The following is a 16,503-nucleotide window of genomic DNA, read 5'->3' on the forward strand; positions in this document are numbered from 1 at the left end:
TTTGTTGAAAATTCATCTCTTTAATTCCAAATGTAAATAGTTCTTTGAAAATTCTTTTTTTTTGTAGAAAATTATTTTCCTTGACGGAAAATTGTTTCAATAGCAAAGTAAAAAATTAAACTATTTTATTCAGAATTACCTTTCTTTCGTTGAAACTTTATTTTTTGACTGTATATTCATAATTGTAGTTGAAAATTTATATCTTTAGTATAAAATGTAAATTGTTTTTTGAAAATTTGTCTTTTTGACCCAAAATAATCTTCTTTATAGAAAACTAAAAAATTTGGTTTAAAATAAACTTTTTTGGTCCAAATTTTTTTTTGCTGTGAATTTATAATGGTAGTAGAAAATTCATCTGTTTAGTTAAAATAAAACTAGGTCTTCGAAAATTCTTTTTTTTTGTAGAAAGTTATTTTCCTTAACTAGAAATTGTTTAAATAGCTAAGTAACAAATTTAACTATTTTATTCAAAATCAACTTTTTTTCTTTGAAGATTTATTTTTTGGTTGTATATTTATAATTTTCACTAAAAATTTTATCTCTTCAGTTGAAAATGTAAATAGTTATTTGAAAATTTTTCTTTTTGTTAGAAAAATAATCTTTTAACAATTGAGTTCAAAATAAACTTTCGTGTGAATAATTGATTTAGTTGTTGTTTGAAATATATTTTTTTTTGGTTGAAGGATTATAATTATAGTATAAAAATGTAGGTAAAAATGTAACTAGTTCTTTGGAAATTCTTTTTTTTGTAGGAAATTTTTTTCTTGATCGGAAATTGTTTAAATAGCCAAGTGAAAGATTAAATTATTTTATTGAAAATTAACTTTTTATCGTTATAAATTTATTTTTTGGCTTAGAATTCATAATTGTAGTTAAAAATGCATCTCTTCAGTTGAAAACATAACTAGATATTAAAAAATTATCTTTTTGTTAGAAAAATAATCTTTTACACAGAAAAATCAACAATTTGGTATAAAATAAACTTTTTTGTGAATAATTGATTTTGTTGTTGTTTAAAATACATTTTTTGTTGGTTGAAGGATTAAAATTATGGTATAAAATTCATTTTTTCGGTTGAATATGTGAATATTTCTTTAAAAGTTTATTTTTCTCTAGTAGAAATTTAATCTGCCTCAATGGAAGTCTTAACAGCTTGGTACAAAATTAAACCTGTTTTTTTTTTAAATTTATTTTTTTGGTGGTAGATTCATAATTGTAGTTGGAAATTCATCTTTTTATTTGAAAATGTAATTAGTTCTTGGAAAATTTTATCTTTTTTTTTAGAAAAATAGTCTTCCTCAGAAAAATCAATAATTTGGTTTAAAACAAACTTTTGGTAAATAATTTGTTTTATTTTGTTTCAAATATTATTTTTTGGTTGAAGATACATAATTGTAGTTTAAAAATCAACTGTTTGTTTGAAAATGTAAATATTTCGAAGAAAATTGATCTTTTTCTAGTAGAAAATTAATTTTTCTGACTGAAAATCTCAACAGTTTGGTAGCAAATTAAACCTTTTTTTTTATTTATTTTTTTCGTAAAAATTCATTATTTCGGTTCTGCATTCAAATTTATGGTAGCAAATTCATCTTTTCAGTAGAAAATGTAGCTAAGCCTTTAAAATTTTTTTTTTTTGTAGAAAAATATTTTCCTTGATTAGAAATTGTTTAAATAGCAAAATAAGAAATTAAACTATTTTATATAAAATTAACTTTTTCTTGTTAAAAATTTATTATTTTGGCTGTAGATTAATAATTTTAGTTGAAAATTTATCTTTTTTGTTGAAAATCTAATTAGTTCTTTTCAAATTTTTTATTTTCTTAGAAAAAAATCTTCCTCGCAGAAAAATCAACAATTTGGTTTAAATTTTCTTTTTGTGAATTATTACTTTTTTTGTTTAAAATATTTGTATTGATTGAAGGATTATAATTATAGTATAAAAACTCACTTTTTTGGTTGAAAAAGTGAATATTTTGTTGAAAATTTATCTTTTATAATTAAAAATTAATCTTCCTAACTGAAAATCTGAACAGCTTGGTAGAAAATTGAACCTTTTTTTTTAAATTTACTTTTTTCGTCAAAAAATTTTTTATTCTGCTGTGTATAATAATTTTAGTAGAAAATTCATCTCTTTATTTGAAAATGTAACTAGATCTTCGAAAATCCTTTTTTTTTAATAAAATTATTTTCCTCGACTGGAAACTGTTAAAATATTTAAGTGAATAGGGAAACTATTTTATTCATGATTAATTTTTTTTCGTTAAAGATTTATTTTTTGTCTGAATATTCATAATTGTACTTGAAAATTAATCTCTTTAGTTGAAAATGTCATTAGTTCTATTAAAACTGTTTCTTTTCCTAGAAAAATAATCTTCCTCACAGAAAAATTCACACAATGGCTTGAAATAAACTTTTGGTGATTTATTAATTATTTGTTTTAAAATATTTTTTTGTCGTTGAAGGATTATGATTATAGCATGAAACTCACTTGCTTCGTTGAAAATGGCAACATTTTGTTGGAAATTTATCTATTCGTATAAGAAAATTAATCTGCCTAACTAAAAATTTCAACAGATTGGTAGAAAATTAAACCATTTTTTTATTTACTTTTTTCGACGAACATTTTTTTGCTTGTGTATTTGTAATAATTGTAGTAGAAAATTCATCTTTTTATTTGAAAATGTAACTAGATCTTCGAAAATTCTTTTTCTTTTGAAGAAAATTGTTTTCCTTTACTGGAAATTTTTTAAATAGTTAAGTAAAAGATTAAACTATTTTATTCAAAACTTACTTTTTTTCGTTGAAAATTTATTTTTTGGTTGAAGATTCATAATTGTAGATAAAAAGTCTCTTTAGTTGAAAATGTAAAGAGTTCTTTGAAAATCTATTTTTTCATTAGAAAAATAATTTTCTATACAGAAGAATCAACAGCTTGGTAGAAAATTGAACCTTTTTTTTTAATTTATTTTTTCGGTTGTGGATTCATAATTGTAGTAGGAAATTCATCTCTTTACTTAAAATGTAACTAGTTCTTCGAAAATCCCTTTTTTATTAGAAAACTATTTTCCTCAACGGGAAATTGTTTAAATAGATAAGGAACAAATTAAACTATTTTAATCAAAATTAATTTTTTGTTGTGATTTTTGTGAATAATTAATTTTATTTTGTTTCAAATATATTTTTTGCTTAATGATAGATCATTAGACTTTCAAATTCAACTATATGGTTAAAAATGTAAATATTTCCTAGAAAATCGATCTTTTTCTAGTAGAAATTTAATCTTCCTAACTGACAATTTTAACAGCTTCGTAGAAAATTAAATTACTTTGTTTAAAATTAACACTTATTGTTAAATTATTTTGTTGTTGTTGATCATTAATTTTTGTTGTTTGAAGATTCATAATCGCAGTTTAAAATTCATCTCTTTGGTCGTGTCTAGTAGTCCGGCAAAATTAGGGGTGTTGGAAAAGGTGATGGATTGGTCCTCCGTCAAATTCCGGACAACTAGCCAAGCTTATAAAAAATATTTGTCTACTCATCTCGAATTTTGGTAGGGCGAGACACTTCGTAAAAATTCATTTTTTTACTTAAAGTTTTAAACTTTGTCTTTTTTATAGAAAACTAATCTTCTTAAGAATAAACTCAACTATTTCGTTCAAAAATAACTTTTTTTTGTAATTTCAATGTGACATCTGAAATCCTCAAATATATTTTCAAATTTTCTTAATAATCTTTGTAAAATATATATTAATATAAGTTTTAAAGCAAATAAACAAAAAAACTAAAATAATAAGTATTTGTTATAATTTCTTATTTTGAATAAAAAATTATTTCCCCCCTCAATCAATGATGCTAGCTTCTAAAATTTCAATTGCAAGAAAGGCTCTTTGAGGTCAATATCAATCTGATATGTAAACCATTTGTATTTTGTGCTCGAACTTTAGCTTTTCTTTGGCACAGGATTCACTAGTCGCCGTGACCATGAAATCGAGTTTGAGAAGTACCGTTAACAACACCAAGTTATAAAAGGTGAGACTTGAACTTGGGAGTCAGTTCGACAGAATGGAGAGCTTAAGGCCGTCGAAGGACTGGTTTCAGAGTTTATTAACCTTATTACTTTTAGCATCGATTGTTATAAATGTTTCCAGTTTAAATCATCATCGCGATCTCAGGGAACCACTAGATCCTGCACTCGAGATAGCAATCACTGATAATGAAGAAGAAACCAGAAGTAGTTCATCCGATTCTGTAGTTATCAAAGCTGTTGACATACCTGAAGAATCAGTCACTTATGAAGGTTCTCAAGTATGGAGAGTTTTAGCACAGAATGAAAAAGCGGAATATGTATCCTATCTTCAAGAAGTTGGAGGTTTGTTTTTTATATTATTTATCATTCTTTTCTTGATATGTTACATGCATTCATATCAAATGAACTCTCTTAAAATGAAGTAGTGCGATTTCGCTGGGTTCTATAGCCAAAAGAGTGTCACTAGTATTATTCTAATGAAAATTTCTGTAAAATGTTCATTCAAGTGATGCCAATGACCCTCTTTTGGCTATGGAAAACACTCAAATCTCACTGGTTTAGTTTAAGATGTCAAAAACATTATTACTAGTAACAATTTTCTTTGATTGCTATTGAAACAATGAAATCTCACTGACTTAGCTTAAAAGAGAACATTAAGTTACTAAAAAATAAGTTTTAGAGCAAGATTTTTGATCGATTTTTCATCTAAATGTGTTTTGATTTTTTAACTTGCAGATGTATCAACTTGGATGGGAAATGGAAGTGCATTCGATGTTTTGGTACGACCTGACACGATCTCACGAGTTTCTCGTTTTTTGCGGGAAAGACATGTGAATTTTGATGTTATTATTCCTGATGTTCAACAAGCCATTGATCAGGAAAACCCACCCTTGCCACCAGAACTCATAGATGAACTAGAAGGACGGGCAGGTTCGTGTTTAAAAATTTTTTAAGTTATGCTTCTTTAACTGAAATTTGCCTGTGCTTGCGGCTCGTACTAACAAAATATTTTTTTGAGATATAACTATATTTGAAGCAAGACTCTATAATTTTGTATTAAAATTTTACATTCCATAATTTTTGATCTGAACAAATTTTTAAGTAATTTACGAAAATATTTTTAATCATTCTCAATAACAGCGGATACTTCCACTCGATAGAAGTTAAATCTGCAACGATGTTCCGCAGGAAATTGCCATAATTTATTTTTGAATCTTTAATTTTACCCTCGCGTAAAAAGTCTTATTCTTCTTCTTGAATTTTTAAATGAAAGTATTTTCTCTCTGTTGATTATCATGATATTTTGACTTGTAACACTGACATGCTTTATTTAAATGCCTTAGAATATTCACAATATTATAAACATGTCACGTAGTATCGACAACATCTTATGAATACAATACAATACTAAATTTGAAAATGAATAAAATTTTCTTTCCCTATCGTATCGTAAATAATTTCTTAATGATAATTATCCCTTTATTTAATTAATTAATAAATTCACTAGAAATGGATTATAATTTTCCTGGTTTAGAAATTATAATTTCTTTGAAACATTTCCAAACCTTAATTTAAAATTATAGATCTTTTTGAAAATTCATTGTGTCAGATCTGAATAATAATTTCTTTTCTAAAATTCTGCGATCCAATTCAGAAGTAAATATAATTGCTTCCCAAAAATTTCCGTTCCAACTCAAAATTATAATTGTTTGAAAGTTCGCTGTTCCAAGTAAATTCTCTGACCAACCTCCTAGAAATAATATATATTTTTTTTAAATTCCTTGTTTCAAACTAGTCATATTTTTTTTCTCGGAAATTACCCATTCCAAGTCAAGATTATATATCTTTTTTTAAATTCGTTATTCCGAGCGAAAATTGTATGACATTCTTTTGGCATATTTATTTTATAAAATTCATGGTTCCAATTGCAAATTGTAATTCTTTTTAAAAATTCTCTAGTTAAATTCATAACTATTTTTGTTGCTGTTGAAAATTCCATATTTCACATGAAAATTATAATTCCTAATAGCACATTTCTTAAAAAAGCCCAAATTGTAATTTTTTTAAATTGCTATTCCAAATCAGAATCATATTTTTTTTCTGAAATTCACGATTCCAAGTCAAAATTGTAATTCTTTTTGAAAATTGTCTATTTAAAGTCACAATTATTTCTTTGCTTATATAAAAATTCAATATTTCAAATGAAAATTATAATTCTTATAGCAAATTTCTGGAAACAGCCCAAATTATCATTTGTTTTAAATTCCCTATTCCAAATTGGAATTTTGTTGTTGTTGAAATTTTCTTTTTTCATGAGAAAAAATGATTATTTTTGGCAATTTTTTTTAAAGAACTCAAATTATCCTTTTTTAAATTCCGTATACTAAATCAGAATCATATTTATTTTCGAAAATTCACAGTTCCATGTCAAAATTGTAATTTTTTGGAAAATTCACTATTCCAAGTCACAATTATTTTCTATTTATTTTTTAAAAATCTATATTTCAAATAAAAATTATAATTTTTATAGCAAATTTCTAGAGACAACCCAAATTATTATTTTTTTAAATTCCCTATTTCAAAGAAGAATTATTTTTCTTTTTGGAAATTAGCCAGACCACTAGAAATTGTTATTTTTAAAAAAATTCTTCATTCCAATTGAAAATTTTACGCAATATTTTGGGGAATTTTGCGAATCAGCTCAAAATTATAATTATTTGGAAAAACTCCCTGTGTCAAATGAGAATCATATTTCTTTTCGGAAATTTCTCGTTCCAATTAAAAATTGTAATTATTTTCGGAAATCCAATATTGCAAGTCACAATAATGATTCTGTTCGAAAATGCTTTATCCAAAGTGAAAATTCTAATTCTTCGGACAAGCGGAAACAACACAAATTATCATTCTTTTAAGAAATTCCCTGTTGCAAACCAGAAACATATTTCTGTTTGGAAATTACCCGCTTCAAGTCAAAATTATAATTCTTTCCTGTAATTGTAAGCAAAAATGGTATGTAATTATTTTCGAGAAATCATAGAATTAAACCAAGTTATCATTCTTCACCAGAATGTCCTGTTGCGAACAAAAATCATATTTCTTTTCCAAAATTTCTTATTCCGAGTAAAAATTGTAATTATTTCGTAAAATCCACTATTCCAAGTGACAATTATAATTATTTTTGAAAATTCCTGATTCTAAGTGAAAATGAGATTTTTTTAGGGAAATCTGAAACAACCCAAATGATCATTCTTGTACAAAATTTCCTGTTTCAAACCAGAATCATATTTCTTTTCGAAAACATATCTGTTCCAAGTAAAAATGATAATTATTTTCGAAAATTTAAAGTGACGATTGTATGTAATTATTTTAGCAAAATCCCAGAATCAACTGAAAATTATCTTTCTTTTAAATAATTTCCTGTTCCAAACCAGAATCATATTTCTTTTCAAAAATTCACTGTTTAAAGTCAAAATTGTAATATACTGGGAAATCCATTATTCCAAATCACATTTATAATATTTTTTATGAAAATTTCTAATTTCAAGTAAAAATTGTAATTTTTTGGGCAGATTTTCTGAAAGAACCCAAATAATGTTTTTTAATATCCTGTGATAAACCAGAGTCATATTTCTTTTCGAAAATTACCTGTTTCAAGTCAAACTGTAAATATTTTCGAAAATTCAAAGTGAAGATTGTATGTAATTATTTTAGAAAAATCCCAGAATAGAGTCCAAATTATCATTCTTTAAAAAAATGTTCCCTTGCAAACCTGAATCATATTTCTTTTCGCAAATTACCCATTCCAAGTCAAAATTGTAATACTCTTCGGAAATTCCTTACTACAAGTGAAAATTCTAATTTTTTGGATAAATTTTCTGAAACAACTCAAATTATCATTCTTTAAAAAAATACCCTGTTTCCAAGCGAGAATCATATTTCGTGTCTTAAATTACCTGTTCCAAATCAAAATTGTAATTCTTTTTGAAAATTCTATTTGAGGATTGTATGAAATTATTTTAGCGAAATCCCAGAATCGACTAAAAATGATCACTCTTTAAAAAAATCCCTGTTCCAAACCAGAATCATATTTCCTTTCGGAATTTTAGCGTTCCGATTCCAAATTATAATTATTTTGGAATATTCATTATTCCAAGTCACTATTATAATTATTTTTAAAAACTTCTTATTTCAAGCAGAAATTGTTATTTTTTGTGGCAAATTTTCTGAAACAACTAAAAAATATCACTTTCTAAAAGATTCCCTTGTTCCAAATCAAAATCATATTTCTTTTCGGAAATTACCGGTTTCAAGCTAAAATTGCAATCCCTTTTCAAAATTTCAAGTGAAGATTGTATTGAATTATTTTGGCAAAATCTCTGAACTAGGCCAAGTTATAATTACTTTCCAGAATGTCATGTTGCAGATGAATATCATATTTCTTTTAGAAGATTTGTGCAATCTGTTCCAAACCAGAATGATATTTCTTTTCGGAATTTTAGCGTTCCGATTCCAAATTGTAATTATTTTGGAATATTCATTATTCCAAGTCACTATTATAATTATTTTTAAAAACTTCTTATTTCAAGAAGAAATTGTTATTTTTTGTGGCAAATTTTCTGAAACAACTAAAAAATATCACTTTCTAAAAGATTCCCTTGTTCCAAATAAAAATCATATTTTTTTTCGGAAATTACCGGTTTCAAGCTAAAATTGCAATCCCTTTTCAAAATTTCAAGTGAAGATTGTATTGAATTATTTTGGCAAAATCTCTGAACTAGGCCAAGTTATAATTACTTTCCAGAATGTCCTGTTGCAGATGAATATCATATTTCTTTTAGAAGATTGCACAGTCCAAATAAAAATGGCAATTCTTTTCAAAAAATCTTTTTTGTCATTATTTTTGAAAATCCTCGTACCAAGTGAAAATTGTGTTGCAAATTAAAATCATATTCCTTTCAAAAATTCCTCTTTCCAAGTAAAAATCGTAATTTATTTAAAAAATACCCTATTCGAATTAAAAACCATAATTATTCAAGAAAAATCCGTCTTCCAAGTATGAATAAAATTTTTTCTTGAAATTTTTCCGTTTCAAGTCAGAATTAAACTTTATCAAACATCTTTTCTTCATCTAGGTAGAACTCAAAATTGTCCTTCCCTTTAACAATTTCCGTTCAATGTCAAAATTATAAATATCTTTTCTAAATTCCTCTGTTAAAAATCATAATCACATTTTTTAAATTATTATTTCAAGATTAATAAATATTTTTCTCATTGATTAAAAAAATATTTAATGGCAACTGAAGGTAAATACTAATTGACAAGTTTGAGCCTACACCGGATTTAAAGATGTCAAAAATTAAAAAAATTAAAACAGCATTACTTCTATTATAGTAATTATTGACAATAAAGCCTTTTTAACGTTTTTGCTTGTTGATTGAACAAACTGAGAATAATAAAATATCAAAACACTTTTAATATTAACGAATTAAAAATTCCGAGTTTTTGCCCTTTTTCCTGGTCAGGACACCTTTATAATAATATGCGAATATATAAATTGAGAAAATGTAAATTTGATTTGGCTAAGCAATTTAAAAGGGAATTTATTTGAACTGTATTCTGGTTTAATCAATAAGTGTTTCGTTAACGGTGAAAAACAACTTTATCCCGTTATCTGACCATTTCGGGTTGATAATTCTGAAAATTGAGAACTGGTCAAATAAATTATTTGCGCGTTTCAAACGGAATGGTCTTTTCTATATAAAGTGGTGTATGTGAGTGTGGTCAAGAATCCATAGTCATGGCCGGTACTCGAGATCCTTGGATAATGATACAAGTCGGTTTGCACCAGTTCCAGTCAAGATATTTAAACTTAAATTGATAACAGCTACAACATACTGAAACATCCGTCTTCTGCTACCCAACTTTACAATAAAAATACATATTCTATTTAATTTAATTTCTCAACTAAGAAGTTATTAGATTTTTGTTAAATTGCCCCCCCCCCCCGCCGTTTTTGTCAAATTTCCACGTTTTCAGATAGAATTCAAAAGAAGCAAATTTTAACAAACAAGATTTATTTTCTAGCTTTTACTGAATAGTTGAGTTCACAGTTAAAAAAATAAATTTTTCTCACCATTACACTGAAGGAAACGAATTTTTAACAAAAAAGTCAAATTTTCAACCAGTGAATTGAAACTTAAAAAAAAAATTTAATAAAGTAGTTGAACTTTCAACAAAGCAATTAAATTTTCAACAAAGAAGATGAATTTTCAATTAAATAATTAAATTGTTAACCAATAAGATAAACTAAAAAAGCTAAATTAATTTTCAACGAAATAGGTGAATTAAAAAAAGACGAATATTTCACAAAATAGATGAATCCTAAAACAAAATAGATAAATTTTTTATCGCTGGTAATTTTTTACAAAAAAGAAGCAATTTGTACTAAAATAGATGAATTTTCAATCCAAAAAGACAAATAAAAAAATACTTATTAACATAATTTTTAAATTTTCAATTAGAAAACATAAATTTTCAATTTAAAATAGGAATTTTGAATAAAAATTGAAATAGCCACCTTGCTTATTTTCTTCCGAATATTAAAAATTTTATTAAAAAAGTGTAATTTTTAACAATATAGTTGAATTTCCAAAAACAAATTAATTTTAAACTCAATAGTTGAAATCAATGAAAAACCAAGTAATTATATTTTTATTTTAAAAAATGAGCTTAAAAAGATAAATAAATTTGCAACCATTTACTTAAATTCAACCCAAAAAGACGTATATATTTAACAATATCGTAAATTCCTCAAACAAACGAGATTAGGTTTTAACCAGAAACGTAATCTTTCACGATAAAAATGCAAATTTTTATTAAAATAATTTTTTAATTTTTAAATTGTAAAAAATTGAAAATTTTCCAATTAGAATAAATAAATTTTCAATTTAAATAATAATTAAAAAAATGTAATAGCGACTTTTCTTATTTTGTGCTAAATAGTTATATTTGTATGAAAAAGTTTAATCTTTTACAATGTCGTTGAATCTCCAAAACAGAATAATTTCAAATCAAATGGTTAAAGTAAAAAAGACGAATTTTCAACAAAATATGTAATTGCATTCTTAATAAAAAATGATTAATTTTGAACCAAATAGTTGTGATTTTTAGCCAGAAAAATATGTAATTTCTACCAAAATAGATGAATTTTTAAACGGAAAAGACGAAATTTAAACAAAAAAGAATGACTGTTTAACACATCTTCTTATCCAAAACAGGGATTTTCACAATAATAATTTAATTTATAAGCATAGAGGTAAATTAAAACAAAAACAAAAAATAATAATTTTTTACAAAGTAGTTTTAATTTCAAACAAGTAGTTGAATTTTCAACAAAAAAGGATGATTTTTAAGCGAGAAATTGACTTTTTATTATAAAAATTAAATGATTTTGCAACTAAATAGTTGAATTCAAACAAAACAAAAACAAATATTTCACCAAATAGTTGAATCCTCAAACAAAAATTAGAATAGCTACACTGCTTTTTTTCCGAACAGTCAGATTTTTATAAAAAAATAAAAAAAAGGGATTAATTTTGAACCAAATAGTTGTGATTTTCAACCAAAAAAATATGCAATTTTTGCAAAATAGATTAACTTTTCACCGGAAAACACGAATTTTAAACAAAAAAGAATGACTGTTTAATATAGTTTTTCAATTTTCAACTAGAAAAGATTAATTAAAAATCTGAAATATCGGCGTTGAACATAAAATGAAATTGTTCCATTTTCAATTTTCAAAATTAATTCTGACCAAAAATGGATTTTCTCTAGAATAATTAAACCTCAAACAAAACGATGAATTTAGAAAAATAAATAAATGCAATAATTTAAAAAATAGTAAATTTAATTTCAACTAACTAGTTGAATTTATACAATTTGTACTAAATAGCCAAAAAATATGCACTTTCTACCGAAATAGATGAATTTTTAACCGGGAAAAAAATTCGAAAAAAAAGAATGACTTTTTAACATAATTTTTCAATTTGCCACTAGAGAAGATTAATTTTGAATATGAGATATCTAAGTTAAATAAGAAATTGAATAGTTATATTAATAATTCACAAAATTTATTTATTAACCAAAAAAGGAATTTTAACAATAATAATCAAACTTTTAACCAAAAAGGGGATTTAAAAAAATCATAATAATAATAATTTTTAACAAAGTAGTTTTAATTTCAACCACGTTGTCAATTTTTTGACCAAAAAAGAGTCTTCAAAAAAATAGAGTTGGTTTTTCTCATTGGGTATCTATTAGATTATGTAGTATCAAGTGATATAAGTGAATTAAATTTCCTAAATTAATACAAAATTAATTTGGATGAAACATCTGAACAAAAATCCACTTAATGGAGAAAATAATAAAATGCTGAACCCTTTTGTATGTTAAAATTTTATTTATTTATTTTTTATTCACGGCTAAAGTGGTTTTCTAGCCCGATATGCTCGGTGGAAGGAAATCGCTTACAAGGTACGAAGTAAATTTCCAGTACGTCGTTCTCCTCATTCTCCTAATGTTTACGGTGGAGGTAGCTCTTGGCTTTGGAAGGGTGAGCTTGCTTTGCTGAAAATTTGCTTCGCTGATTCAGACACATAAAAAACACCCGTTTGTTATACTAACTTATTTTAAAATCTCATTTGATGGGCTTGAAACGTCCTACAGTCTCATAAAATGCTGATTTAAAAGAAAATATCGTACATCACTCGTTGGATTAGACGGGTCCTCACTTGAGCAACATAAGGACAACAATATTATGTTCTTAACATTTTGACCCACCTTTTCAAAAAGGGACAAATGAATTTTATTTACAGTACCATCATATTTAATGAGGCTACATCTATTTATTTATTAACAATGATTTAGAATTTTCTGTATCACAAATTAGGTAAATTAAAATTTCCAAAACATTTTATTTAATGATATGATTTATTTCTAAATTCTTCGAAACATTACAGATAAAATGCAAACTTTAATTTTTTTATAATATTGATAAATAAATCTGCTATTAGCATTGTGCTAGCTGATTATAATTTGTAAACTTTTTTCGTACAATTTCAAAAAAATGCGAAAAATAAAATTACTGGCAAAAAGTAGAATATTTGAAAGATTTTAATTTTTTAAAAATTTTTTGCAGGACTTAACTACCTGGAATTATTTTGAAAGATGTTGAAAAGTTTCAGAAATGTTTAAAACTGAAAAAAAATGATTTATAATTTGAAAATCTTTAATGACGTTTTAAACAAAATGTAGGTTTTCTGCGATTTGGAGATACAATTTTGAATTGTTTCTGAAGATTTCAGGAAAAATTTAAATTCTATTTTTATAGATCAAAAATTAGAATATTTGAAAAATTTCAAAATATTTTTTAATTTTGCAGGATAAAAAAATGTAGAAACTTTAAATTATTTTAATGCGTGTTTCAAAGTTTTATAAGTTTTAAAAAGATTAAAACTGAATAAAAATTTAAAAACTTATAATGAAATTTTTAACAAAATGTAGAATTTTCGAGAATTTGAAATGAAATTTTGAATCGTTTTGTAAGATTCCAGCGAAAATTCAAATTAAAGGTTCATTTTGATAAATTATTTAAAGAAAATTTTAAAAAATATTTTCAAACATTTCAAATGATTTCTTATAATTTTGAAAAAAATGTCGATGATTTTAAAGTAAGTCTTTCAAATTTTGCAAAATTAAAAAATCCATAATATTAAAATTATTTCTTGAAAGAAAGATGCTACTCCATCTTCACTCCATTGGGAATCGAACCACAAAATTTCTGATTTCCGGTCAGGTGCTTTTCCAATTAAGCTATTAGAGGGATCAGAATAAGAACTCTTAATTCAAGAACAAACGCTAATTTTTAGCTAGGTGTTAATGGTACAAGTAATTTAAAATTAATTAATTATTTTAATTAAAATTTTTTTTAAACTAATTAATTAATTAATTTGAAATTTTGAAAATTCCATAAAACATTTAAGAAGACTATAGTAAAAAAGATTAAATTTTTTTCAAAAATATTTCTAAATTCGTCAAAGAAGCATCTGGAAAATTTTTCGAAACTTTTTTATAATTTTACGGAATGTTTAAAAAGTTAATTTGTTCTTGATTTACTTTATTTAATGAATTTTCTAAGTAAAAAATTGAACTATTTTGTTAAAAATTTGTTTTCTGTGGCTTAATTGAACTGTTTTTGAATAAAAATAAGAATTTTGTTGCATTTAAAATATCAATTATTAAATTTTTTGGTGAGAATTTATCCTTTTTATTTGAAAATCCAAGCATTTGGTTGAAAGTGGAACTACTTTTTTAAAAATTAATTTTTTTGGTTAAAGATTTATTTTTTTAGTTGAAAATTCAACTGTTTTTTAACATATAAACGGATAGAATATACATAGAAAATTTTGTGGAAAATTCAACTATTTTATAAACATTTTGCTTAGAAATTACGTCTTCATCTAAAATAGTAACTATAAATATTTGATTAAGAGTTTATCTTTTTAATTAAAAACTCCAATTCGTTCTTAAAAATTCACTTATTAAATTGATGATTAATCGCGATAGTTCTAAATTTGACTCCTTAGTTAAAAATTTAATTATTATATTGAAATTTATTTTTTCTAAATCAAAATTTATTTTTTGGATTTAAAATTTAACTATACGATTTTTACTTAAGAATTAATATGTTATATTTGAATATCAAACTATTTAATTAAAACATGATGCATTTTGTAAAAATATCTTTTTTCGTAAAAAATTAATGCTCTTGGAGGAAAATTGATTTTTCTGGTAGAAATTGCAACTTTTTGGTAAGCGCTTAATATTTGTTGTTTCTAATTTCAAATACGTGGTTGAAAGTTGATTTACTTTGTTAAATAATGTTAAAAAATCGTATTTTTTACTCAACATTAAATTTGTTTATACTGAAGATTTAACTATTTCATTCATGTTGCAAATTTTATCTTTCATTGGTTGAAAAATTCAACTATTCAGTTAAAAACTTGTGTATTTCATCGAAAATTCATTCAAAACAAAAAATTAAACCAATTTTAATTTTAAAACTTTTTTAGTTAAAGTATCAACTATTCCAGCTTTTGTTAAGAAAACATCTTTTCTAGCTGAAAATTACACTACTTGAGTAAAAGTTAAAGTAGTATGTGAAAAATTAATTTTTTTTTGGTTTAAGACTCATAATTTCAAATATCGCCATTTCACAAATAGAAAAAAATTTTCCTTTTTTTCCTTTTATTTTAAATGTTGGACATAATAAAACGCAATAATTTGATATCAATATTAGGTTTATGTTTTAATTTAAAATTTTGTAAAAAGCATCCCGCTCGAGTTTGTTTTCTAATTTAGATAAATATTTAAAAAAATAATTTTTTAACCATTTTTTTCTTTTTGGGTTGAAAATTCAATGAATTGGTTGAACGTTATATTACTTGGTTAAAATTTCACTTTTTTAGTAAAAAAATTCATCATTTTAGTTTAAAATTAATCTCTTGGGCTTAAAACATAACAATTATTTAAAAAATTGTTCTTTTTGGCCGAAAATTAATCATCTTGGTTGAAACTTCATCTTTAAATTTTTCTTTGCGTCAACAAATACTGGACAGTTAATAATTTCTTTGTGTATTAATTCGGACATGTCTGAATCAGTGAAGCGATCGAAATTAAAAATATTTATCAGATCTAGGAAGAGGGTACGATCGTTGACTCGAAAGATATAAATTTTAGGTCACCGAATGGAATGGTCAACTTACCATCGCCTTGATGATATTCATGGATACCTTGATTATCTCGCGCAGACCTTCCCTGAAATATGTTCCGTTATGTCCATCGGAACTTCCGTGGAGGGGAGACCACTAAAGGTAAATACCGTAAAGGAATCGCACAGTTTTTTAATTTCCCGTTAAAGCTAACTTTCAAATGTTCAATTATTGATTATTCAACGCGAATTATATCTAACCACTTTAAGGGCATGTGACACAGCTAAATACCTTTATTACCGATCTCACTTTTTCAGTTCACTGAATGTTTTTTTGAATCTAAGAACTTTTTTTGTAAATAAAATATCGAGCTGAAACTTTAGAAAATGTATTAGAGTACAATAAAGCACGTTTAGGTACTGCATTTTGATAGGAACTTCACTGAAAATTATTTAATCTTTTTTCTGAACCTCGACATTTTTTGAACGTTCGAACTTTTTTTATACATAAAATATCGGTCTCAAACTTTGAGAAATGCAAGAGTAGAAAGAAAACTACGTTTAAGTACAAAGCTTAATAATAAAAGATGTAAAAAAATTGCAACTATCAATTCCATCGGCATCAGCCGGTAACGTTGTGCACGAAAATACGAACCCTCTAGAACCTCGTCTAGTGGCCGCCAGGGTTCGTATTTTCGTGTACAACGTT

The 16,503-nt window shown here is 24.9% G+C and overlaps 1 protein-coding gene across 1 annotated transcript in view; it reads left to right on the forward strand.

Annotated features, from left to right (window-relative positions):
• Window positions 1–4,030: 4,030 nt before the first annotated feature.
• The window catches only part of LOC117183007, a 31,161-nt gene continuing 18,688 nt past the window's right edge, over window positions 4,031–16,503 (forward strand). The window contains exons 1-4 of the mRNA XM_033376138.1: window positions 4,031–4,369; window positions 4,763–4,957; window positions 12,525–12,638; window positions 15,824–15,957. Coding sequence (XP_033232029.1) covers window positions 4,063–4,369; window positions 4,763–4,957; window positions 12,525–12,638; window positions 15,824–15,957 — 750 coding nt within the window. The 5' untranslated portion in view covers window positions 4,031–4,062. The remainder of the gene's footprint in view (window positions 4,370–4,762; window positions 4,958–12,524; window positions 12,639–15,823; window positions 15,958–16,503) is intronic.

This window comes from Belonocnema kinseyi, chromosome 2 (assembly GCF_010883055.1).
Source record: "Belonocnema kinseyi isolate 2016_QV_RU_SX_M_011 chromosome 2, B_treatae_v1, whole genome shotgun sequence".
NCBI lineage: Eukaryota > Metazoa > Arthropoda > Insecta > Hymenoptera > Cynipidae > Belonocnema > Belonocnema kinseyi.